Source organism: Podarcis bocagei (genome assembly GCF_964188305.1).
Source record: "Podarcis bocagei genome assembly, chromosome: 4".
NCBI lineage: Eukaryota > Metazoa > Chordata > Lepidosauria > Squamata > Lacertidae > Podarcis > Podarcis bocagei.
The window spans coordinates 49471761-49499103 of NC_138128.1; the positions used below are offsets into that span (position 1 = coordinate 49471761).

At 44.6% G+C, this 27343-nt stretch overlaps 1 protein-coding gene across 8 annotated transcripts in view; it reads right to left on the reverse strand.

Annotated features, from left to right (window-relative positions):
• Positions 1-27094, reverse strand: part of SORCS1 (sortilin related VPS10 domain containing receptor 1) — a 496054-nt gene extending 468960 nt beyond the window's left edge. For 7 of the 8 annotated variants that reach the window (XM_081192006.1, XM_081192004.1, XM_081192005.1 and 4 more), the window contains exon 1: positions 24997-27093. In XM_081192006.1, coding sequence (XP_081048132.1) covers positions 24997-25752 — 756 coding nt within the window. In that variant the 5' untranslated portion in view covers positions 25753-27093. Of the gene's footprint in view, positions 1-24996 lie in introns of all 8 variants that reach the window. The other variant, XM_081192000.1, reaches the window with a different exon arrangement.
• Between the last annotated feature and the right edge of the window lie 249 nt (positions 27095-27343).

Here is a 27343-nt window from a genome sequence, read left to right on the forward strand (position 1 = left end):
AAATAGCATATACAAACATATTATATCAGAGAAATTGCTTTGCAAAATGTGGACAAAGCTGCATACAAAAATGCTGATGAATTTTCATGATAGCTTAACAAAACTGATGTGGAAATGTGAAAAGCTGGACTTAAGACTGGAAAAAATGAGAAACTGAGTGAAAGAAAAACTGACAGATTGTCCCATCTCTTCTTAGGAGTAAGCTTCAATACTTAGTGTGACTTACTTAAGAGCTCACTGTGACTTACTTCCAGGGCTTTTCTTCTGCCAAAACGCACCACAGCAGTTTTGGCACCTTATTTTCCCCCTGATTTGTCCAAGAAGTGCACTCATCCAGCAAAGGAAGTCCCTGAGTGATGAAGTGCGCAAGATGGTGGCCGAAGCAGCCTGAGTGGGAAGGGACAAGCATCTTGTCATGTGATTTTGGTTTCAAGATGTCACTGGCATCTGAGCTGATGACTGAGGGGGTGAGTGAACATGCTTTGGACTTGTATGGTTAAAATACTAAAATGTGTTTCTCATCCTTGTTGAATATGAAATCAGTTTTGGGTTTGGACTAGGTGAGCAAAGGAAGAAAGCAGCTGTGATTGTTTTTTCAAGGATTTCCTCTTAGGTTCTCCCAGTAGAGTGGATTAAACTCCCAAAGTGCTGGATTCACTCAACATTTATTCTAGCTCTTTACATTTGGGGGCAGGTGTCCCCATCTGTTGTAATTTCCTGTGTCTGCTCTGTTTGATTGCTACACTCTTATCTGTGAAGAAGCAAATCCTTTCCTTGTCCTCTCCAGGCCAAGACAATAGCTCTCCAGAGACTCTTCAACAAAAAGCCAATCCCTGCCAAATTCAAGAGGGTAAACAAAATTCATCTTCTTTGGCATGGTTTCTCCAATCTAATGTATGTAATTACCTGTATCCCTTATGATGTCCTTGTTTACAGATTAAAGCTACAAATCTAATGACAGAAATACAATTAGAACAGATGATTTAAAAAAATGCATGCTGGTTGTTTTCTGTAGTTGCTCCATGGACACCCGTGAGATGCCCAGGGTTGCCTTTGAATTTCAGGACTGAGCCAATGAATCAAACAGATCACAACATGAAGAATTGATCTACACTCATCTCTCCTTTTATGGCCTCCTACATTTGTGACCTTATCCATGCACATGGTATCAGCTCAGAAACAGTGAGTCACCATTCCACCTCTCCACTTTAGAGACATTAGTAGCGCCGCTTATTTTTCATTGTTGTTGTGTAATTTGTAGAGTTACCATGGGGATCGAATCCATTTTTGATGTGTGTGGGGGGGAAATAACAATACAGTAACAGAGCTACACATTTATCCTGTTTTTTCTTTTAGGGTGAAGACCAAAATGGAGGACCTTTTGAATTTAAGAGACATGATGAAGTGATGCTTTTCAAAATTAACCTCCACATCCGACCAACGGCTTCATTTTGTTCTCTCGAAGCAGCAATCAGTTACAAGATTTTAAGTCTTTATAGCTCATTGTTAGGTCCAAATAACAGTCAGATATCCAAAGACAAGTTTCCTTTGTAAAGTTGCTATTGCATTTCATGGCACATAGCAATTACCTGTGGCTTAAAATGCCCATTAGGAACTTGAACTGCAGCCTAGAGGCACCAGGATCTCATAACTGTTGGCAAGAGACAGTCTAGTTGTGTCTCCTAAACCAACAGAACAGCCAGTTGGTGCTTTCTCCTGAATGCACTTTACAAATGATGCCCAAATGCTGAGCAAATACTCATACAGATAGTGATGGGGTCACTTCTAGCACTCTTTTTCCTGAAGCCTTGTGTATTATGTGACACCAGTGTATAATCACATTTTATTTTATTTATTAAATTCATATCCTGCTCTTGCTCTCAAAGGAGCCCAGGGCAGCAAACACATCAGCCTTGTACAATAACAATAAAATAACAAAACATCTAAAAAGAACCAGATACTCTCATAGCTAATAATTTCAAGGTTGCTAGAAACTTTCAGCCATCAAATCCCTGGGTAAATGGGAACCAGAAGACTAATGCCAGTGTGATGGCAATTAGCTACAGGAAAGTGGTATATCTTTCTGCCTGAGAGTTCTACTTATGCTTGTTTGCCTTACACAGGATATAACACAAGTTGATATGGTGTAAACATGCATGAAATTTGTAGTTGGGGCAGTACTGTGTGGCTGTTTGTTTAAGTCCCACTAATTAATATTCTGGGTAATAATAATAAATGCTTCAACATGGGACTGGCTTGGACAGGAGAAATATTTTATTTGCTGCTTTGGCTAATTCCAATAACAATGTTTCTCCTCAGTCTCTAATAACCTATGTGCAAAACAGTATGCAACTATAGCGATATCCAATGGTTTGAGGGCTTTGAAAGCATCTTTGAAATATGGATATGTCTTTGAAAGATGGAGTGAATAAGAATAAGATGGAGCACAGTAAGAAATAATAATAATAAAAAGATGTGTTGGTGATTTCATGGCTAGAAACCATGCTAGATGCTTCTAATTTCTCTCCCAGGGCCATCTGGTTATCAAAGGCTTCAGGGGTGCCAACCTGAATAAAATATTGGGGGGGCAGGTAAGCCCCTCCCCACATAATCGATTGCAAGATGCAGTGCACACACACCGTTTGAAAGGCAATGTCCAACTTTTTGGGGTGGAGCAGTCCCCTCACATATTTTAGGGGGGCAAAAGGACTTCGGCCCCTAAGAGTTGGCGTCTGTGAAAGGTCTAGTGTGGCCAAGGAGACTTTCATTCCAGGTATACAACAGTAAAATTCACAACATTGCGATTAACGGTCACAAATTCAAACTTCCGTGTGGCATGAAATGAGGACAATTTCAGAATCCAAATATTTTCTCAAGTGCAGCATTTGGATAGCCATAAGCCAATGACTTTGGGTGGGACCCAAACTACCATTTTTACTATGCTTCAGCCATTTAATCCGGGAGTCCCTGATGTTTTTCTGTCTCTTTTTTCCCTTTTTGTTTACTGAGACTGCACTTCCCCCTGAAAATATGCAGTTGGAACACGGCTAAGGATTGATAGATAGTTGAAATGTTAATCCTTGGAGTGAGGGGAGGGAGGTTCTAATAAACTTTATATCAGATGCTGAGAAGGCAAAGCAGGAAATAGCTGCTGTGGTCAAATCCTAACTGTGGATTTCCCAGGGGCAGCTGTGGAATGCAGGATGATGAATGAAACAGAGTTTGGTCTAATCCACAGAGCTCATCTTTTGGTATGTATATGCTATCTATTATTCAAATATGGTTTTAAATCTAGTTCCAGCCATGTGGGAATACCTTTCACAGGATAAAATCTTAGAGGGCTACATTGCTGCAACCCTATAGTTTATAGTTTAATCTGAGCCTCCAGGCTTCCTGATTTAACCCACAAGGCTGTTTGTCCTTATGCTGTACACCTGGCATCGTATGATGTCAGGTGAGGGGTAGGTAAAGGTGGGACTTGGCTGAGAGGGGCCTTTGCAGGTACAGCCAATCAACCATACCTACAAAGCCCCTTCTCCAGTGCTTCCTAAATGCCCACCAACCAGCTGGTTGTCCCCTGCTTTTGATGAACTGCACATTTCCTGCCCAGCACAGCCCGCAGCGGCCCAGGTATCAAGGCTCAGAAAGGAAACTTCACGCAGCCAGGGCCGATGCAAGAACTCCCCTTCCAGCTGTGTGTTTCTTGGTGCAAAAACTGGCTTCTTAGCTAGCCAATTGGCAGAGTGCTAGGGGGCTGGGCGAAGGCTTGGCAACAACTGCAACTGCCTCTACTTGTTAAAAGGGAATAGCATCCAGTGTCAGCCCTCTTCCTATTCGATCACCCACCCTCTCACCCTATTCTTGGTATGCATGGTTCAAACTAGTGGTGAGCAGGCTGAACAGTTTGAGGACATTGCAATGGAATACTCTGTCACTGCCAGGGAGGAATCCCCCCCCCCACCTAATTGGCCTGTCTGCAGGTTTTCACCTGCCTCATAGCAAATCATCACAACTTTGGTGGATAAAGCATTGGGTGGTATCCTTTAACATCAAGGCACTACATTTAAAGGGCCTGGGAAGGGGTATTGTTGTCTAGGAGCCCACACTGAGGCCAATGGGCTATAACAGGCATGTCCAACTAGTTGATCGCGATCTACCGGCCGATTGTGGGGAGTCCCTGGTTGAACCTGGTTGATCACATGATCCTGATCGATCGTCCCCCCCAAAAAAAAATTAAAGAAAGCTCAACTTTGATGAATACTCCCCCCCAAAAAGCACAACAAATTTGGGTCTTCTTCCTCCCCCCAAAAAGCTCAACAACTGTGGCTCAACAAGTGCCAGGTTTTTTTTATAGTGGAAGTAGATCGCAGTCTCTTGGGAGTTGGACATGCCTGGGCTATAGCATCCCTTCCGAGAAGTAGCACAGGCAGGAATGTCACACTTGATCCGTGTCAAGCGTGGCCCTCATGCCAGCACCGACCCACTACCTGGTTTCAACCAGCAGGTGGATTGGTTGAGGGCAGAAACTTCCCCAATGCCTTTGCCAAACCGGTTTACACCTGTTATCAATAAAGTTGTGGCCTAATTTACCCCAATAAATGTCTCCTGTGTCTTATTCATCACTGGTAATCCTAACCAGCCTACAGCACCCCTTAGGTGCCTGGGACACACAAAAGAAAAATCTCCAAAATGCTTATTTTTCTCTCCCTTTCCAAAGGACAAGAGGTTCAACTGGATTCCCTGTGAGAAAGACCCCTGCAGAAAGTAGTTTTTGATCATATGGGTCTTTGCTCTCCAGGTACTGGCACCTTATTGCTATACCCTGGTCCCCACACATGTTTGAATGCAATTATCACAAAGAATTTTCCACTTTTCTAAACTCTCCCTTGCTCTGCTCAGACAATATTTTTCAATAGCTTACTTAGCTTTACTGGAGCAAGGGAATGGTTAGCACACAAAAAAAACCCCTCAAAAATATTCCATCATTATTCCCCACGTTCATTTTAAAAATGTACTCTGGTGATGGAGGTGGGTGGAATGAAATGTTGCATTTCATCTGAAGATTATACTGAACATTTTTGGGGTAAAAGAAAATACGTTTTACTGTAGGCAATATAACCTGTACTCCTACAGAAGACCATCTGTTTAGAATCGCAGTGTGCTGGATGCTATGCCTAAAGAAAGTGAATGCAGAAAATTAACCAGAAGTTTTACACTTTACTTTTAAGCTGTATGTAAATGGGCTCTCTAAATTCTCCACCCTGGGAGCACCTTTTACCAACACTGATTGGTATGACAGCTGCTGTTGTCCATGGACTAGGAGAGTTTGACCACAGTAGTCCAAGCACTGGTGACTTCCAGTGTGGATTACAATGCCCTTTCTGTGAGGCTTTTCCTTGTGTTTGGTCTGGAAATTGCAATCAGTAGCAGAATGTTGCAGCATGATGGCTAACAGGAGTGAGACGCCATCAGATTTTGACACCCCTGGCTCAAAAAAGCATACAGACTGCCAATTTCGCATCAGGCCAAATCCAACGTATTACTCTTAGAATGTAAAACCCATAACAGCTTGGGTCCAGTCTACTTGATGGGTTGCCTTACCCAATATATATGCACAGTTGACAACTATGGTTTTTGGAACTGGCATTTTTACAAGTGCCACCCAATGCCTGTTCTGCGCTCATAAGGAATCAGTCTTTCCGTGTGGCAGCACCTACACTGTGGACCTCCCTGCTCACAGATATTAGACAAGCTCCTTTGTTGTAATGTTGCAGATTTCTGCAAAAAGCTTGTGTTTTGTTTTGTTTTGTTTTGTTTTGTTTTGTTTTGTTTTGTTTTGTTTTCTCAAACTTCCTCCCCCTCAAAAAACCCAATATGTGTGTATATTTCTTTTTATTAATACATATGTATTTATTTCCTGGTAAAGGTTAATTACACTACATAAGCATATGTAGATGAGCATAACAAAATAGGAAATGTTTCCTTGTGTTGCCAATTTCATTTTACATAAACCTTAATAGGATTTATTTTAGTTCCACTGACTGTCGGTCTGTGGGGATTGGCAGTTACCCTGTTGTATGATACAGAGGTGTGATAGGAATGTATTCCTCTTGCTCTGAGTTCACTGAAAAGGGATCCAGATATAAGATGTCATTAAATCCAGGCATTCTGCAACTAATGCCAACTATCAATACATGCAGTCAAGAGGAGGTTTTCCTAAGCTCCTGGGTGCTAGATCCCCTCCATAATTCCTGGATTTAGTAAAAGTTAAAATTAACCAAGGTTTGATTAAATTGTGCCAAACATTGCTGGATTCAATTTATGCAAACAAGCCAGCCCAGCCTGAGTGTGGAGGGACTTTGTTCATTGGAGGAACAAACCTAATAATGGCTGAGTCGTTAACCTATTAAGAAAGCCATTTGGAGGACAAAGACTATGCCAGAAAAGGTAAGGTGGGGCCCCTCCTCCAGCTGTGAGTTAATGAGAAGGGACAAAATGGTTTAAAGGGTGTGGGGTTTCAGTTTGGATTATATAAGTGAACAGGAAAATAAAGTGTGAGCTTTGCAAGCTTGAGGGGGTAGGAACACAAGAGAAAGTCAGACACAATGTTTGGGATCTGAGGCTGCAGCAATGGAAGGAACAGAACCTTTTTGGAATGTGGATGCTCTGCATTCTCTCAATCTAGATTCAGGTTGTATATATGTGTAAATAAACCCTATATAATAAAAACACCACAGACTCCATTGTGCCTCATGGTTCCAAAAAGGTTCCATGGTTCCAAAAGCCCCTGGTAAGTGTGCCTGGTACCCCTGGAATCTCGCACTGCTTGCAGATTGGGATGGCATGTAACAATGCTTTGGTTAATTCCATTCTCTGCCATTTTGTGTGCACTTGTGTGGTTCTCATCAGAAAGAGTACCAGAAATGCTAGACTTTATTTCATGCTGTTTATTCTCTCCATTTCAGTGGAACAGTTTGGGGGGGGGGGTGCCAGGGAGACAGTTCCATTTCTTACAGATACCAATATGTTTGCAATAAACTCAGCAAATCCAAGAGTCTACCCCAAATGACAGATACTTTGGTCACTGGCCAACTCAGTATGAATGAATCCTTTGACATAGTCCATGTAGATTAACCCCACTGATAATCAAGGCCTTCTTCCAAAGCTCTATGCTGGGAAGGCCAAGCAGATGACTGTGGTACATGATGAAGTTGACCTACTTCTTTACCAGCTGACTTTTATAGGATAGGAGCATAATAAGGATTCCTCACTGGGATGTGTCCAGTGTAGTGCCCTGCCCACTACCCACCCTGCTGAACACTGAGTACTAAAGCCTATCAAACAAACAACAGCACAAAATCTTCCATGGCGTGGATTAGATGCACCAATTAGGTAGCTCTTGATTTTCTGCAAGCTTGTTTCCTCCAGAGCCTGGTAGCAAATTCCAGTGGGTTATGAGGGCAAAAGGCAGCTGGAGAAAGATGCCTGCCTTGCATGTTACAAGGATTATTAGTGGGGCAGGGAAAATGCTCCTTAAGATTTATGTGCTTCAGGGCAGCACTCTAGCTATTTATGAGAGACTGTACACAGCTATTTACTATGCAATAAAAAGAAAGTAATTATCATCTGCATCATTTACTGCACTTGCTCCAGCTGAAATACTGAGCACCAAGACTTAGCGGTGACCTCCTGTATATTTCGTGATAGGCATCACTTGTCTCACACTTTTTGTGCTGTTTTCAGCTAAATTAGCATTTATTTATTCCATATGGTCTCTGCCTCCATCTTTTTTTAACTAACCAATGATGAAATACTGAACACCAAGACTTTGCAGCACCCTCTTGTATATATTTTTGTGATGGGGAGGAAGACTTCTAGTTTCAGTAGGAAGAAAACTTATACTAACTGTAACATTGCATAGCTGAGATGCTCTCACCTTCAGGCACTGTTGGATGAGATAGATTTCAGCTGAAGTACAGGCCCACCCTTGACACGGATACCAGCTGACCACCCTGTATGATCACTGATAGCATGAGCAAGATGAGGGAGTGTGTCCCTGTTGATTCAATGTCCCAGTGTGTTTCAATACCATTATCCACAGTATCCTTCTGGGGAAACTGTATATGTTGGAATTAAGTATGGAAGCACCTATTAAAGCCTGGTCCATCCAAGTCCTGCATGGGAGTTGGGACAAAGTCCACCCTGCCCCATTTCTGTACAGATTTAAAATGGAAAACCCTTTAAAAAAACCCAAGTGGCTACATTTCTTTTTTAAAAAAATGTATGAGGTGTTCCAAGGGCTACTGGGTTGCCTCTGTTATTCTAAAAGGGATTTCTGTCCTTTCAAACTAGATAATCCAGTTGATTACTACATGAAGAAACTACAATGTGAGGCTTCTTTCACCTCACATGCTGGGAGTGTAATTGAGAAAAGTCTCTCTGGGACTGATGGGGTTTGATGACATTCATTCACTCTCAGGAAGAACTGTATGGAGAAAAACATGGCTGCTGGCGGTATTTACAACCCCCTTTCCCTGTTTAATTTCAGCTAAGGAACCACCCAGCTTGGCCATGTCTGTTCCCCTGAAGTGATTTCCAGCCAAGGAGCCTTTGGCGACCAGGAAATTTCTCTTAAAGCACAGATTACCTAAGGCTGCTTCCTTTTAATCTGCAAATGTACCTTCCACATCCCACAGAATGGGCAAAAAGTGACAAAAATCTTCGCACCTATACTTATCCTGTGAGTGACATTTTTTTTATGAATCAAGAAAGTAACAGCACATCATGCTGTCTCCAGCTGTTGCCGCCTGCCACATTATAGTAACGATCTCAGCTTCCCGACTGCAATTCGGGTTGCTTAAATCATTGTTTCTGTTGCAATGTGTCCATCACAAAGAAGCATCCCAGCAACAGTGTCAATACTCTTTGGGCTACACAGAAAGAGGGTGGAAAAAGCTGGTGAACAGAATAAGTTCTTTTTTACATAATGAAGTGGGCAAAAGAAGGGGCAAACCATATTCCAGTTGGAGATATGAACAGAGCCTAGCTGCCAAATCTAGTACAGTGGTACCTCGGGTTAAGTACTTAATTCGTTCTGGAGGTCCGTTCTTAACCTGAAACTGTTCTTACCTGAAGCACCACTTTAGCTAATGGGGCCTCCTGCTGCCACCACACCACCACAGCACAATTTCTGTTCTCATCCTGAAGCAAATTTCTTAACCTGAAGTACTATTTCTGGGTTAGCAGAGTCTGTAACCTGAAGCGTATGTAACCTGAGGTACCACTGTATAGAAAATTGCTGGCTTTGCTGTGAAGAAAATTTTGGAGAAATTTCCCATATTGTCTTCAATAAATTGAGACAGGAAGAAGAAGAAATGCTGTCGCCACGAACTTGGTCTTGTGTGTATTACCCTTGTGTAATACACTGAAATTAATGGGCCTAAATTAGCCATTTTCATTAATTTCATTGGGTTTAAGTAAGACTAGCATGGGCTACAATCACATATTTTCAAATGAATCTTCAATATGAAATGCATGGAGTAGAGAAAGGTGACAAAATAATTCAATTTTAATATGATTATGTTAAAGTGGCAGTTTTACAGTACTTATTGGTATGGTAGTGTAACGCATTCCTTAGACGCTAGTGTTTTCTACTGGCTGTAGGAGCACAGTCAGTGTTCTAGGAAAGTTGGTGGGCATCTTTTTTTTTTTCACAACTAACAGGCCCCCATTGATCAGGATGGCGAACCAACTGATATGCTGGAATTGCTAAGGGTATATTGAATTGTATAAGGGTAGGAATTCTGTATACAAATGTTAAGGCTGAGCTGACAACGAAGGCAAAGTTCAGACCAATTTCATGTAACCCAAGTGACCTTTTAAAAATGTGGGCTCAATGCATCCATGCAGGGCCAACTTAAGCCCAATGAAAATGTCCAAATGGTATAGAAATGAATGCAGGGGTACCAGCGGCGTAGCGTGAGTTGTCAGCACCCGGGGCAACGCAAGTAATTTGCGCCCCCTAACCCGGGGCAAGGCAAGTAATTTGCGCCCCCCAACCCCTAACCTGCAAGTTGCCGCTGGCGCTGCCGCGCAAACAACGCTGCTTGCCCGGAGGAGGATGGAGGCAGAAGCAGCCGCCGCCTGTGGCTGGGCCGAGGGGATGGCGGCGGCGGCAGGGTGCAGAGGCTGCCCGTGCCCGGCCAGGCGTCGGTGGCAGCGTCGGCGCTGCTGCAGCGGCTGCTCCTCCTGCGAGCAGTGAGCGGAGCGCAGCCACAGCGACGGTGGGGGGCGCGCGCGCTAGGGCGCAAGGCTGGCGGTGGCGGCGGGGAGCCCGGCGGAGGAAGGAACTTGTCCCTTCCCTCTGGACTTGCGCCCCCCCCAGATGTTGCGCCCGGTGCGGTCGGCACCCCTGGCACCCCCCACGCTACGCCACTGAGGGGTACAACAGAACCATGCCTGCTTGCCTTCTCCATTCACTGATTAGAGTTTTTGCACATGGGTATATATAGTCTAAACCATTGAGCCTTGGGCTTGCCAATCAGAAGGTCGGCAGTTCGAATCCCCGCAACCGGGTGAGCTCCCGTTGCTCAGTCCCAGCTCCTGCCAACCTAGCAGTTCAAAAGCGTGTCAAAGTGCAAGTAGATAAATAGGTACCACTCCGGTGGGAAGGTAAAAAGCGTTTCTGTGCGCTGCTCTGGTTTCGCCAGAAGTGGCTTAGTCATGCTGGCCACATGACCTGGAAAAACTGCAAACAAACATCGGCTCCCTCGGCCAGTAAAGCGAGACGAGCACTGCAACCCCAGAGTCATTCACGACTGGACCTAACAGTCAGGGGTCCTTTACCTTTTTATATATAGCACACATTCTCACTATGTGTACTCAAAAATAAATGGCAGATTGCACATTCAGAGCATCCGCATGCTGCGGGTATATGGTCATAAGCCTCTATGTGTATAGGAGATGTGTGGAGCCCAGCAACGGGTTCTGCACATTGAATTCTGTTTCCTTTTAAAGTAACCATTTCTGCAGCTTTTGATAATTTGCAAAAGGTTTTAATCTTTAGGCTAATCTACTCCATCTTTTGTGTTTCCATGCCCTGGTTATTTACTTTCAGTAAGTCAGGATGCCTCTGCGCAATCAATCAATGGTTCTTAGGGCAGAGGGGTGGCATTGCAGTGGCAGAGCCCACCTCTGCTTTACACACTTTGCTTGGCATGACTGCAATGTACTTCCATGCCTTTAGCAGGTTACAATCATGTGTAAGGTGCCTAAACAGCGTGACTGTCCCAAGGCACTTTGCTCTATGAGGCAAATGACAAAAGTGGCACACACATACATCCATTCCACATAAAGTTAGTTAACTGGCCTGAATCCTCACTTATGGATCTGACACATTCATTCATTCATTCATTCATTCATTCATTCATTCCCCATTCTTCACCCTAAGGTGTCAAATGATTTGATGCATTTTTTTGCAGTTTGAACTCCTAATATTTATTTTCCTGACTTATTCTTGAAAATTGGGTAGATGAGATAGATATATAAATACTTTGAGGAAGAAGAAAGTTTTAAAATGGGGCTCCATATTTTCACCTCAGAATATCAGGAGACCAAATTCCAGCACACTCTGCAGTCATCTAGTTACCTAAATGTAGCTCTGATTTATTGCACTGCAAATAGGCAGGACAGCCTGTTGCTCTGCCTTCTGCTGTTATGCCAGTCTAGAGACAAGCATGTTCAAGTGGATTTTCTCTAGGTCATCTATCTATATTTGCTGCGGGAAGTGCAGATGAGCTCCGTGGGTGAATAACTGAGAATTTGCACAAGATTGCTAGCTAGCCATTCCCTCTGGGCCAGCCTCATGGCTCCTTCAGTCCTAGCCTTTACGCAGTTGACTAGCTGAATTCTGTGTCACTACTGACTACATAGTCATGTGAAGTAATCTTCACTCAGATATTTGTGTCTTGATGCTGCAGCCTGAGTACAACCAGGGCAACATTGCCTTCCTGAGACTGCAGGCAGGTCAAAAGAGAGGGAGCTGAACTACTCTAAAATCTCAATAGCAAAAAAGAAAAAGAAAAAGAAAGGAACAAAGCTGTTTTTGTAAAAATGAAATCTATTGACTTTCACATTATCACAGGACAATGTGCCTTTGGCTTGGAAACAACAAGTCACACTATGCTGAATAATTTCCACGTAATGATATACTTAAGCCTCTTCTTACTTTTGCAAGCCTGAGTAAAAACTCTGCGGAAAGCAAATTGCATTTCCAGGTCAAATCCCTGCGGTCAAAACCCTGTGGGATAATAATGTGATCTTGACAATAAATGTTATCATTATCACTACCAAAAGACACCTACGTATAAATTAGACCAAGATAGGTCTCCCACACACACACCATGTGTGTGTGTGTGTGTGTGTGTGTGTGTGTGTGTGTGTGTGTGTGTGTGTATTCCTTTGACATTCATTTGAGCATAAAATTGAATTTGGAGTCACCTATCTCCATTTCCTTTTGTATGTTTAGAGGCTGAAATTTGACATGCCAACCACCTCCCAACTTCCATTCTGCTCAATTCACTACACATCATGGTTGTGATGCCCTGCAGTGTCCCCTAGACTCAGTGCCCAGAGAGGTAGAACTGGTTGCACTGCCCTAAATCCACCTCTAGAGAGGGAGTTCTCAATGGCTAAATCTCATCCCAGCAAATGAAGGTATTCTAGCCTGTGGTACGGTAAGTTCCTTTCCAATTCCCAGTATCATGATTAATGAGAGCTTGAGTAAGTCAGCTCCAATGAGCAAGCTAACAAAAATCTTATTAGCACCAATGCACTCATTCTGATTTTAGAGTTTCTATTAAATGTTTGTTTAGTACCAACAATGTGCTGAGGATGAAGATATCTTATCACCTCTACTGCCTCAGTAGAAGAAATCAAGATCTTAGTACAAATTCCAAAATTGCCCTTCTTTTCATGTAACAGTTTCTGTTCAAATTACTGATATATTAATGAAAACTTGTATTATATACATTAGCTGTGGTGGATTCAAAGGACAGTTTGAATAATTGCTTCATAGCTTATAACTGCAACCAGCCTAGAAGCAATTTAGACCTCTCAACACCAATGTGGCACAGCCCTCTCACACTGCAAGAATTCCAGATTTCACAAGAAAGGGTCATTCATTTGAAAGTTAAATTTAAACACCAGCTACACGAAAGCCGCCTGTGATTATTGGCTACCTAGATGTGTGATGTGGGGCGCTGATAAGTCAAAGGCGCACACAAAGCCTATGTCAATACTTTTCCATGGGTTATCTATCCTAAAGAACGAACGCACATAATTTCAAAACAAATGAGTTTGGGACTTATTTTTCTTTTAATAATCGTGCAGTTTGGTGTGCCTGGAACAGTTGCCATGTGTAGGAGAACCAAACTTCATGAAATATTTCATCCACGTTGAATACGCAAAGAATATATTGTGCTTGGCTTTTTATCCACATTCCCCCCGCCCTCCCCATCCACCCTGCCTTTCCCTGGTTATTCATGCCAGACTGAGCAGGCCTTTGCATAACATGAAATTAGCTACAACTGATATTCAAATTTTAAGGGATATTAGGAAGCAAATTGTCAGATGCTAGCTGCTAAGCATTCAAGTGTGTTGCCCTGGTGGCTGGTGGCAAATCTACTTGATGAATAGGTTTGGGCTCTATTCTCCAGACACTGCAAGTTCTCTGTGCATTATAGGCACCCCATGTATTTTTATGTCAGCCCAGCCAGTCCAACAGTACTTCTTCCTGCTGCTTCAACATCAGAGAACACAATGGCAAAGAGACTTGCTTTATACCCTTTGCCTGTTCTGAGCCAAAACACAGCAGGTCGCTTCACCTTCATGCACTGTAATGTTTCTTAAAACTAAGAGAGGCTCATTGCCTTTGAGGCTTATGGGACTCTGAAATGCAGCCATTTTAATTCACCTCCTGCTGATTAAACAACAAGGGAACCAGGCAGCTGAAGGGCCTAGTCAGACATTTTTACCCTCTGCTTATTTCATATGTGAATATGCATATAATTTCCAAAACTTTTAGACAATAACAAAAGTAGCTTCAGTGGCAGATGCTAGTGGAGGAATCAGTGCAAAGTGAAGTAGCTATTAAGGATGGGATGGAAATTCAGTGAGGTTTGGACTTTATTGCGAACCTAATTTTCACTTTCTGAAACATTATGCAGACCAAAATACCTAACTTCAAAATTTGCTGCTCTCTGAATGCTTTGATGGAGTTCTCCAGCCAAATAATGTGCAGCAAAATAAGTATATTAGGGGAAAGCATGGATAAAATGTACATATTAGTAAAAATAACATGTAAAATGCATTGTTGGAGGAAATAGCTTGTAAAAAAACCCATTGTATCAGGCAAAAATGCATACAAAATGGCATATATTAGGAGAAATGTTCAATACCATGCTGATGAATTTTCATTATGACTTTAAAAAATCACGGACTAATCCAGAAATGTGAAGAACTGAACTTAGGAAAAATAAACTGATAGAAACAAAAATTGATAGATTTGTCTGTCCCTAAAAGCTATGCACACCTTTGATGATCATTTAAGTTACTTAATCGACCAAAATCCCATATTTATATTTTGAAGACAAATCATAAATGATTGTATTGCTGCAGCAGTCCATTCCAGCAGTGCTCCAGAGACAGAAAAGAATTGGTTGGGGGGGGGGGGAGAGAATGAGTTTCTGTAGGAGTTTAACACCTCCTATTGAGACTGCAGTGCTCAGTTGTGCCAGTTTATTGATATCCACTGCCTTAAGTATACACAACTGGGTTTAGGAGTGATGCATAAAAAAATCTAATTATAGTTTGAAAGGTCAAGAATAAGATTCCAGCATATGATTCAAATGCTGAAAATGACAGCAACCGAGTAAAATCTAATTCAGATACATCAGTACACAAAAGGGTACATCTAGGTTAAATGATGATGAGCCGAAGAAATGACTTGTTGGATCAGATCAAGGTCCATCTGGTCTTAGCCACCTGTTTCCAAAAGCCACCAGCTGGCTACCACCAGAAGCTGACAAGCAAGGCAGGAAAACGATCACTTTTTCCTGTGTCCATTATTCATTCATTTTATTGGTATGCCGCTTTTCCACCAAAAGAAAATGATGCTCAAAGCAGCTGACAACATATAAAACAATACATTTCCAAACCAAATGGTGCATAAAGAATTCCCTGATAACATTACAAAACAATAGCAAATATAGTAGCATACAGAAAGCAACATTTCAGAACTATAAATATAACATGATTACATAAACAACATCCAGCACCCAATAACAAAAATAATAAGGGAGCATTGCAGTTTCAATTTGGTCCTAGAAAAACCCCTTCCATGATGCTGCTTGCAGTCCCTTCCCTGCAGCAACTTGCAAGTCTTCCAAGGACAGTGGGTGGGGTAGATGGAAATATTCCTCCCATGATGTTTGTCCCCAGTAGCTGGTATTCAGATGCGCACTGTCTCTGACCACATAGGTTCTCCTTAGCATTTTTGGCCAAAAGCACTGAAAGAAAAAGACTGACCTATCTTTCATCAAAACTAAGAATGGGGAACCTGTGACTTCCCAAGATGCTGTTGAACTACAACTCCCATAATCTCTGACCATTGGACTCAACAGCATCTGCAGAGCCACAGGTTCTCCACCTCTCATTTAAGCTGATGGTTTCCATAAGGATTAGGCAAACACAACGGATATCAAGTCCATTTGATTCCCATTGATATTTTCTCTGCAATTATGCAAAATTAGAATTTCCTATCAAATAGCAGTACTATTGTCACTACCTCTGCTGGATGAATTGATCAAAGAGCGCCCCATTGTAGTTCAATGGTTTGAAGTGCACACAACACACGCGTAGTGCTCCATTGGTAGAGTACATACTTTGCATGGCGAAGGTCCCATGGTCACTTCCCAAACTATCATGTTAAAGGAGCTGAAGGGGCAGGGCTGAGACATGGACCTATGGTCTCACTCAATAAAATAAATGATATACAGTAATCATAGGGGGGGGGAGAGACAAAGCAAGGTTACATTCCCAAAGTCACTTGGCAAGTGGAAATCTTGAATCCATGTTCTCCAGTTGAAAGACACAACTCATCTGTAAAGAACAATAGGTTTGTGTTCTTCATTCAGCACAAGCCAGTTTCCCAAAAGCTAGTGAATCATATTTCCTTTCAGTCCTTTCCATCACAATAGAGTTATTCTTGGGGGTGGGAGGGGAGGATATTTTCAGTATATCTTGTTACAGAAATTGTATAGTTTTTAAAAAGCTAGCTGGGCAACACAGTGGAAAATATAGCTAGAGATGAATCATGACAAAGACAGAAGAATTATGGCACCCATTTGGTTTGGTTCTGAAACATGAAAAGCTGCTTTGTTTTTTGGGTGAAACCGTTTTTTGTTTCAAGGGCTGATTGCAGTTTGTGTTGGCTTCTCTCTACTGAGAGCTTTCTCACTGTAGGAATTTGTTTCGTATCAGGAGGGCATAGGAGAGATTTATGAAGTACAGAGGAGTATGATGACTATTATTTGAGAAAGGCAAAAAAGGAGAACTTTGGGGGGCATTCTTTTATTTTTGATGGAACTTTATATGTCGCTGCCATTTTTAACAAAGCTCTACTCAAACGTGCAAAGATCCCATTTGTTCTGAGAAGCACTTTGTAATATTAAAAAAGCACTAACATAACAAGAGACACGAAAACCTGAATACTCAGGAAAGGTACTTCAGGCTGATATAAGGAATGTGTCTGAATCCACAATGCTTGCCCAGTACTCATGTGTATTGCTACACACACACCCAAGAGGTTGAGGACCTTTTGTTGGAAATTAAAACTTGTGCTTGATATGAATGTGTGTTTACTCTTAATTTTATGCCCCAAGAGGTTCTTGCACAAGAGGAATAAAGAAAGATTGGTTTATTACATGAAATGAGAGTAATTGAATATATGGTTGCTCCTTCAGATAGCCAAGTTACAAGTTACTGTGGGCAGCAAATCACACAGCATCCACGCCTTGATCTAAAGAGTAAAATGATGCCTATTTCAAAAGTTGAGAGACATTTGTGACAGACCCATGCTAGAAGTGAAGTAAGAAAGGAAGGGAAGAGTATACCTGTCTTGAAGGGTAAGTATAGCCTCAGTCCCAGATCAAGAGGGCTGTGCCTTTTGTTTGAGAGTTATGCTCTCCCCATTAGTAACCTGTGCCAGCAAGGCTGCCGGGTCTTTGCCACCCATTCATTGGTCCATGATCCAGCAAATCATAGAGTGCATATGGTTCATAATGGGAATCTTATACAGTGGTACCTCAGGTTAAGTACTTAATTTGTTCCAAAGGTCCATACTTAACCTGAAACTGTTCTTAACCTGAAGCACCACTTTAGCTAATGGGGCCTCCTGCTGCTGCCGTGCCACCGGAGCACGATTTCTGTTCTCATCCTGAAGCAAAGTGCTTAACCTGAAGCACTATTTCTGTGTTAACAGAGTCTGTAACCTGAAGAGTATGTAACCGAGGTACCACTGTATCAAGTTATGCCAACTTTTACTCATGTCGTGATCTACAGAGATAAACCACAAGAAAGGCTCAGATTGGCATCCAGTGGTAACTCGGGTTACAGACGCTTCAGGTTACAAACTCTGATAACCCAGAAATAGTACCTCGGGTTAAGAACTTTGCTTCAGGATGAGAACAGAAATTGTGCTCCAAAGGCATGGCAGCAGCAGGAGGCCCCATTAGCTAAAGTGGTGCTTCAAGTTAAGAACAGTTTCAGGTTAAGAACAGACCTCCAGAATGAATTAAGTTCTTAACCCGAGGTACCACTGTACACCATTTCAAGGCCATTGTTTCTCCCACATTCTGATGCCGCCTTGTTCCGCTCACTACAATGCTACATTTTCTTCTTATAAACCCATGCTAAACTTTAATGCCCGCTCATCTTGTTTGTGACCTCAGAAGAAGAACCAAACATCGTTCTTCCCTTCTTCATAGATTTGCATTCTTCAATCTTGTGTATCGCAGAACACAAGAATGCCGTCAAAAAAGAAGAAAAAACTTCCTCTCTTTACCAACACATGAAAGAAACAGGACACGAAATTAATTTTGCAGATTCCAAATTGCTCTTTAACATGGAACATCACCACAAGAGAATAATCATGGAAGCCATCGAGATAGAGAAACACCCTCACAACATGAACAAGCGTGACGACACGTCCCGCCTGCCAGACATCTGGAAATTAGCCCTCCCCACAAAAACCGACACCAGAACCAGAGGCACACAGAACGCCATCTCCAATCAACCACACCAGACCCAAACCCAGACCATCTCCACAGATAAATTACAGACACCATCCAGTAGCCAAACCATAGTGGCACCTCCGGATGCTGCACCCCCCTGCAATCCCTACACAGATCTGGCTGGCACAGGGCACAAAACCACAGCTCACCCCTATACACGAAGCCAAGCCAGAGCACAACTAAGTGCAGTACAGCCATCTTCTCAGAAAAACTCTTCACAAGCTCAAGAGGTCAAGACACGAAAGCTTTAGCAACTAATCCACACCTAATGACCCTCCTAAATGGTACTCAGAATATCACTCAAGAAATCTCTCAAGATATCCCTCAAGTAATTTATGAACAAAAGAAGAAAAGGCACACTAACCTGGGAACTTCCTCTCTGCCCAGAACGTTGGAGGCTATACACCACACCCCCTCAACAGTATTTATAGGAACTCAAACACTGAGATCCTGCTCTGTTCCAGTAACAAGAAGCCGAAAGCACCAGCCTGAAGATGACGAGTGAGACCTCGTCGAAACGTCGCCTAGACACCCCAACTCTTACACGGGAAGACACCCGAAGACACCAAAACCTGCATATATATATATATATATATACACACTTGTGCTATATGTGTTTGGTGTGTGTGCAGTTGTTTTGGATATGGCTTTTATCACATTGTGAAATATTTCTTTGGGATGTTTCATAGGATAATAAGTGATCTAACAATTATGAGATGAAACTTTTATTATAATGGGATGGAATAAAATTATTCCATGATTGTTATTTCCGAACTGCCCTTTCTCCAAAGAGCACAGGGGGGTGGTACACAACAGAGTAAAACACTCAATACTGTAAAAAATAAAAGTCTATAAAATCCTTACATTCCATTAGCTATGGAATGTACACAATTAGACTTTCCTACCACTCCTTTTCAGTTTCTGTCCAATGAATTGCTGCAATAAATGCAATGCTTTAACAATAAAGGGAAGGGGAAGCCTTAATGAAATCTACAGGGGGCAAATCCCTGACTCCTTCCAGTTTTACCTACAATAGTGGCTAGGAGGGCTGCCACAAAGTAGACAGGCCCCTCTAACCCACCCTTACATAATTTGAGCTCTGAATAAATGACTAAGTTTCTGTGTCTGCAATAAAGCAAGCTAGTTTTTTAATATATTGAAAGATGCTCCTGTCAAAATACACCACCTGTCTAGCCTAGGGGTGACTAACCTTTTTGTGCCAGGAGCCTGACTCCAATCAATTTTTGCTGATCTTCTGAAGGCCTGATCAATTTTGGCAACAGCAGTAGCTTAAAAAAAGTAGATACAGGTCCCCAGCCCAGATGCCTGATGGGTGCATTAATTCCCCCCACCCCAGACATCAGATTCCCTGAACAAAGAAGGGGGGAACCCCTTCTTCAACTGATCGGCCCAGATTATCCAAGAAGAAGGGCTCTTTTTCCTGTTCAGGTGTGAGTATAAAGTTGTGAGGTGGCCACATTCACTTTTGGTCACACCCAAAAGTGGCATGCAGACCCTGGAGGACTGGCAAGGCTTTCAGCCAGTGAATATTAACCACTCCTCATCTAGTCTTCTTGCCAGGAATGGGAAAGTCCATGTGAGACAGAAAGAACACTTATGTGATTTGCAAGACCATCACATTCTAGATTGCTGGCGCTTCCACAACTTTTCCAAACCGTTTTAGAGATGCTTACTTTGCCTATTTGCATATTATCACTCCACACAAAGCACTGGATATACTAGTTCAGATATAGTCCTGAGAATCAACTCTCCTAGTTACACATTGTCATACTTATCCAGAGTCAACAATGGTCCAACACTGAATTTGGTTTTCAAATCCTGACACAACCAAAAACTCTAGTCAAGATGCCCCTGACATTTACTTTAGAGGGGAAAGTCACCTGAGACGGTAGATATTTCACTGGATCATAAAGACACCTTGCTTTCACCAAACAGGATGATTCAACAGCAAGATCATTTTGTGCAATGACAAAAGAGTGGTGATTGCTCTAGATTCTGCAGATCTAAAGTGATCTGCTACACCAATTCCCTGTCACCATACTGTAATGTGATGAATGTGTCATGAACACATAAAATAACACAACTGACTTCTATCACCCATTTAAACACATGCAAAAGTTCAAAAGGATATGACCAATTGACTGAAGAACTTTTCTCTACTCACTTTGCAACAAGACTTGCCATAAAGGTAAATTGGAATGTAGCATTTTATAATTCACAATACAGTAATGATCAGAATTATATATTGTTTTAATTTAAAGTCTCCATCTTATCTCTTCTGTGCTACAACCCCAGACAGAAGCTTTTAAGCCTACTTTTAAGTTGCAAATCATTGCTAAGAACATGAATCATATGAAAGCTGTGACAAACTTGTTCAATCACTTTTAAAAGTCTGGAGTTTGAAGTTGAGGATTGATTTTAGTGGGCCTGTATTAGATAGAGATCTGATAGCCAAAATGGGTAAAAAGGGGGAAAGATCCCCTGAAAAGCACAAGGGGTTTTTTGCATTATTGGATTAAAGTTCCTGAAAACCCTATAAAATTATGGCCTGGTCAATAAAGTCTGAATTCTCAAGAAGTGCTGATGACATCCTCATGAATACTAAATGGACATACTGCGATTTATACTCCCTCATACCAAAAGGAATTTATAATGGTAAAATCATCATTTTTTAAAGCTACAATTGAAAGCTGGCTACAGGTAACAGGAACTAGAAGTGACAGACCCAAAGAATGCCTTAAGATGGAGCATGAAAGATTCAATGTGTATCTACCCTATGAATAAAAAAAAACTTTCCCCCTTTGTGTTTTGGTGCATCTTACATTTCCTTAGTTCTCTTTAACTTTGCAGGATAAAGTAACTCCCAGGGATCAGCATTATACAGAAGCCCAGTCTGCATTGTCCTAGTTCTCTAAAAGCTGATACCCAGTTTATACTAGGAAGTGTTGTGAAAGAAAGGAGCTCTGTTTATTGGGATAAATCTTCAGCAATGTAACACAAATACCCTTCTTCTTCTTTTTTAAAAAAGATACATGTTAGAATGAAATGGGATTTAATTACTGTAGATATACAGGATGGAAAAACTCTCATTTTAGCATCAACAGGGATAAAGCACAGAACAACAGGTGAGCAGTTATCCTCATCTTGCAACCTGAGTTTCCTTTTTATATAAATGGGCACCTCACCACCCCTCGGGAGCTGATGATATGTGGTGGTGAGCCAATCCTCAGTTGCAAAACCTGAAGTGCTTTAGTATGCCTGAGGGAAAGGAATTCAGGACAGGCTTGAAGAGATTCTAATACTGGCATGCGTTTGATCAAAACTGAACCCTGATTGCTCATGACATGATCTATTAAATTAAAGCTAAGGGGCAATGAATTAGTGACATAATAGAGACTGAGAGACACTTTCTACCCTAGTGTCCCAGTACAAGAAACACAGTTCTATAAATTTTGCAGAATCAGCCAGTATCACACAGGGAAAGAGGAAAATAAAAATTGACTTGGCGATGGGGAAAAAGAGAAAGCTGTGTGTGCTGGTTAGATACATGTCATCAAATGGGAAGCCGGAGAGAAAATGGACAGACAGGAGATCAGATACGATCCAGTGAGGAAATCTGGCCTCATAGGGGGCTTTTGGCCCCCGACCACATCTCCATAATTCCACCACTCACCATGGAAATCAGGCTGCAATTTGTGCCACCTTGCCATACCAGTAGCATCTCGGAAATGAAATATCCGACACTTTTCATTCGACTTTGAAACAGTTTGACCCACACCTTCCATCCTACACGCGACGCGACCTATTTTACCCTCCATGATCTCAGCCCTTTCCCACTCGCAGCGCCCCAAATCCAGGGCTCTCCTCTCCTCGTACATTCGCGTGCGCTTGAATGCACCGAGATGCAGTTCAAGGCTGTGCCAAGTGGAGCAGGAAACTTTCTACCCCAGAGAGAAAGCGCCACACGGACGCACGAACAGAAGACCACCCCTCCCTTAAAACAAGCGGGGGTGGGAGGACGGGAGCGCGCGAAGAAGAAGGCGAAACTCCCCCCGAGGGGCACTAAAACCGAAGAATCATCCAGTGCTGTGGGAAGGCGAGGTTATCATCCTGCTCCCTGAATCTTTTCTAGAGAACAGCAGCTGAGATTGGGCCATATCCACCCACCCCACCCCCAATCGTGCTTGATATTATCGTGACAATGCTGGCTCATAGGCGCCGACTCCATGGGGCTTGAGGGGGCCCGAGCCCCCTCAAAAATTCGTTTGGGGGGGCTCAGCCCCCCCAATAATCTTGGGCGGCGGTGGGCGCGTCCGCGGCTTTTATAGGGCGCCCGGCGCGTACCAGCTCGATAACGGGCACCGGCGCGGCGGGGGGCGCCGGGCCGGGGGAGGAGGGCGGCCGGCCTGTGTCCTTGGCAACCCCATTGAGCAGCGCCGGCTCCCCCGGGAGGGCCATCCCCCCGCGCCGCCGATCGCCAACACCGCCGACGCTGTGGCTGCCCGAGCCCGAGCCCGAGCCCGAGCCCGACCCGGAGCCCGAGCCCGAGCCCGAGCCTGAGCCCGACCCGGAGCCCGAGCCCGACCCGGAGCCTGAGCCCGAGCCCAAGCCCGTCAGTCAGTCAGTCAGGAAGGAAGGAGAAATGGGGAGGGAGACGAGGGAGGAAAATTGCGCGCAGGGTGAAGAAAGGAGAAGGGCGAACGAGACGAGCTTCCAACCCAAAAAAGGGCTGGAAGACTGGGAGGATGAAGGATCGGGAAAGAAAGCGACGCCTTCCCCGCCCGCGACGTCGCCCGCTTGTCATTGGCAGCGCAGCGGGCGCCCAGAGGGGCTGGGCACCGGCGCAGGGCCGCTCCGCAGCCGCGGAGGACAGCTGTGCGGCTAGCAAGGTGCGCCGCGTAGAGCGCGGCCCTTGTGTGGCCCGGTGGCCAGGCAAGCTCGGGCGGGGACCCCCATGCGAATCTAAGACGGGAGAAGAGGGCAGAGCAAAGGGGGTCCCTTCCCCAACCTCCGGCTCTGAGACTTCCCTGCGCCCCAGAAAAGCGAAAGGATTTTCTCTCTCTTTTTTTTTTATAAATATTTTATTAAGGTTTCAAATACAAAGTTAGAAACATACACTGAAGAAAAAAGTAAAAGAACAAGAAAAAGAAAAAAAGAAAAAGAAGAAAAGAAAACCAACCATTCAACACATTTTTTATATAACTAACTGGACTTCCTCGCATCTCCCTTACCCTGCATTCTTTATAATAAAGATATCAGCAAATTATTACCTTGTTTCGTACCTTATTTTGTACTTTTCAAATACTATACCTCTAAATTTAACATACTTTTCATCAGTTACTTATATCTTAAATTAAACATAGTATTACCTTAGATTTTGACCTTTTCTTACTTAAAATATAATTTCCTGTTTCCCAAATCTAATTGCTGAAGCTATAGTTTCCGAATCGTGTAAATTTTTAACATTCATACAACTTATATTGTTTTTGTAAATAGTCCTTAAATTTTTCCCAGTCCTCTTCCGTTGTTTCTTCTCCCAAATCTCGGATTCTGCCAGTCATTTCAGCCAGTTCCATGTAGTCCATCAATTGCGTCTGCCACTCTTCCAGTGTGGGCAAATCTTGTGTCTTCCAATATTTTGCGATAAGTATTCTTGCTGCTGTAGTTGCATACATAAAGAAAGTTCTATCCTTCTTTAACACTTTCTGGCCAACAATGCCCAAGAGGAAGGCCTCTGGTTTCTTGGGAAAGGTATACTTAAATACCTTTTTTAACTCATTATAGATCATTTCCCAGAAGGCCTTCACTTTTGGACAAGTCCACCAGAGGTGAAAGAATGTCCCTTCAGCCTCCTTACATTTCCAACATTTATTATCAGACAGGTGATATATTTTTGCAAGCTTGACTGGGGTCATGTACCACCTATAAATCATTTTCATAATATTTTCCTTCAAGGCATTACATGCCGTGAATTTCATTCCGGTGGTCCATAACCTTTCCCAGTCCTCAAACATGATGTTATATCCAATATCCTGAGCCCATTTTATCATGGCTGATTTGACTGTCTCATCCTGAGTGATTTTCTCTTCAACCTGCGCTCCATCCTCTTGCAGAAAACTCTTTGCCTGCCCTGCCCGTATCTCGTTTTTGCTTTTTAATTCCACACACGCACCCTTCGGACTTCGTGGCAATCGGGCGCGCAGGTGCGTTTCCTAAGAGAGTGAGGACCCCCACCTCCTCCCCACCTGCTCCCTCGCCAGCCAGCCAGCCGCGCGCCCTAGCCAGAGAGCCCCGGCCGTCCCCGTCGCGCAATCGGCTGGATCTCCCTTCAGCAGGCCGTGCTCACAACTCGGCCCAGGGACCCCCCAGCAGCGGATCTCCGGCCCAGCTGAAGAATCCGGCAACAAGCCCGCTCCTCCCCAATCGCTCCGCCGAAATACGCTCCAAAACCCCCCAGATAGGCCGCCGGCCGCCAAGTCTAGTGGCGCCCTGAGCGAGGGTCTCTCCCCAACACCGCCACCTCGAACTGCGTTCTCCCGGCTACCCGAGCGAACCAGCGGCAGGACCCCGGTATGGGCCCCCCCAATATTTTTTATAAGTCGGCGCCCCTGTGCTGGCTACTCACGCTACTGTTGTGTCCCGACCAGTGCACCATGGCTTGGTTATGCGCTGAATCCCCCGTGAGGGCAAAGGTCGTGCTCGTCAATTTCAGCTCCTCCAGGCGGAAGCGCGTGGCTTTCCCCGGCAGCTGCTCCGGACTTGCCCGTTCCCGGCTCTCCGGAGGCTTGTCTCTCTCCGCCGGGGCCCCGCGGGGCTTCCGGCTCACCAGCCGCCTCCGATCCGCGCCGAGCTTCCGCAGGCGGCCCAGGGGCGCCGATCGGGCAGCGCGGCCGGCCTGAGAGTTCGCCGCCGGGCGCCCGTTGGCGGAAGAGAACTTGGCGCGCCCGGCTCGATTCCCACCCGAGGGCGACGCTCGGCGGCCGAGCCGAGCCTCGGGGCGCTCGCCGCTCAGCTGCCGGGAGCCGGCCAGGCTGCGCGATGCAGGTGGCGGGGCGTCTTTCTCCTCGGCGGGGGCAGAAGCAGAGAGGGCTCGATCCCCGGCACTCGCCGGCGCCTCCTCGCCACCACCGGGGAGCCTCTCACCTCTTTCCTCCCCGGGTCTCCTCCTCGCCTCATCGGCTCTTCGCCCCGCCGTCCTCAAGTGCATTAATAATCCGTCCGGAGCTCGCTGCTGCTCCCGCAGCTGGAGCTGCACCTGCCAACGGCACGAGCTGCAAGTGATTTCTGCCCCGATGAAGCCAAAAGTGAGGATCAAAAGCCATGTCCGGGCGGCTAGCAGAGCAACGTGCCAGCCTGGGTACCAGCCAGTAACTTTTCCCATTGCCCCTGATGCTGGTGGAGGGGCGGGGAGGGAACGTGTGCGAGAGACAGAGAGGGAGAGAGAGCGACGGAGTGAGAGGGAAGCGAAATGGGAGGGGAGTTGGGAGAAGACGGCAGGTTGTGTTTTATTCCCAGATCTGCTCTTCAAGGAAGGCAGCGGCGATAACTCTCTCGAAGTTTCAGACCCTGGATGCAGTCTGGGGAGAAAAAGAGGGGGAGAAAGGAGAGAAACACCCCGCTTTCTTTGCTTTCGGAGTTCCCCCTCACCCCCCAAAAGCTGGCGTCGCCGAGCGGGCTTTTGATGGAGGGGGGAAGCCACCACCGCGCGGGGGAGGAGCTGAAGGAGCGCGAGAGAGAGAGCGAGGGAGAGCGAGCGCGCCAGCCAACCCCGGCTGGTGATTTCTCCGGCTTGCCTTTGTAGAAGAAGTCACCACATCGCCTCCCCGCCCCCTCGCGCCGAGCACGGCTCCTTCTCGTCACTGGATCGGGAGGGACGGGCGATCCGCTCGCCCCCTTTCCAGGCGCCCGGCGGCCGCGCCAACTTCTCCCTCCGCCAGCCTTGCGCGTCTCTTGGCCACCTCGGGGAAAGCGGCGGCTGTGTTGGGAAACGAGGTGAACAGCGAGAGCAAGGCTCCTTCGGGAAGGGGATCTAAGGCGAGGGACGGCGTGTGCCACTCAAAGTTCCCTCACGTTGGCGCGGTGGATGGGTGGGGAGGGGTCGGGGTGACACCCGCGAAAGTGGGCGCAAGGAAAGTGGGTGAGGGGCGCTCTGGACTTCTCTGCTCCTGCCCAGTAGTCCCTGCTGAGCATAACTCTTCTGAAATCTCAGCCAATGTCCACTTTGAATCACAGAAATTTCACGTCAGAAAGAAGCACAAACAATCAAGGGGGTGCGCGCGTGTGCGCATATCTATATCTTTATATAGAGCAGGTATGGTGAAATGAAAGAAAGCTACTTGACATATTTCTCCGCCGCAGTTCAAAACAAACTTCTCTTAACAATGTTTAAAACGATATACAGTGTAGCATAGCCATGGCAAAATCACAACAAATTTTCATGTCTCTAGTTTCCTCCGCTGCCCCTGCCCCTGCCCCTGCCCCCTGCTATGTTTCTCTCCCAAATGAAAATTCATGGTAAATTCTGCAGTGGTTCAGTCACTGAAAGTGGGATCCCAGAAAGAATTTTACACAAGACAGAGTCACATGGAATGGAGTAGAGTTTGTCCTGAAGGATAGCGTTCTCTTTCCCAGCTTGAATTGTGTTTCCAACATAAATAGTGGCTGTGTACACCCTTGTGATTTTTTATTTGAAAGTGAGGTGCATATAACTAAATAATAAATAAATAAAATAACGGCACACCTGTTGCTTGAGCAGAGGCACCAATCCTTCATGCGGCTAAACTTGACCTTGCCTTGGCTACCTCAGAGGTAGGGATCCACTTTCACATGTATTCAAAAGCATTTGAGTGAAAAATCTGTGGATGCTTTTAGGTGTAATGCTAGCTTTGCAGCAACATCCCAGAACATCAAAGGAGAGATGAATATGATACTACATGATCTGTTTTGCTAAGGAAACAGGATGGATGGTGGTT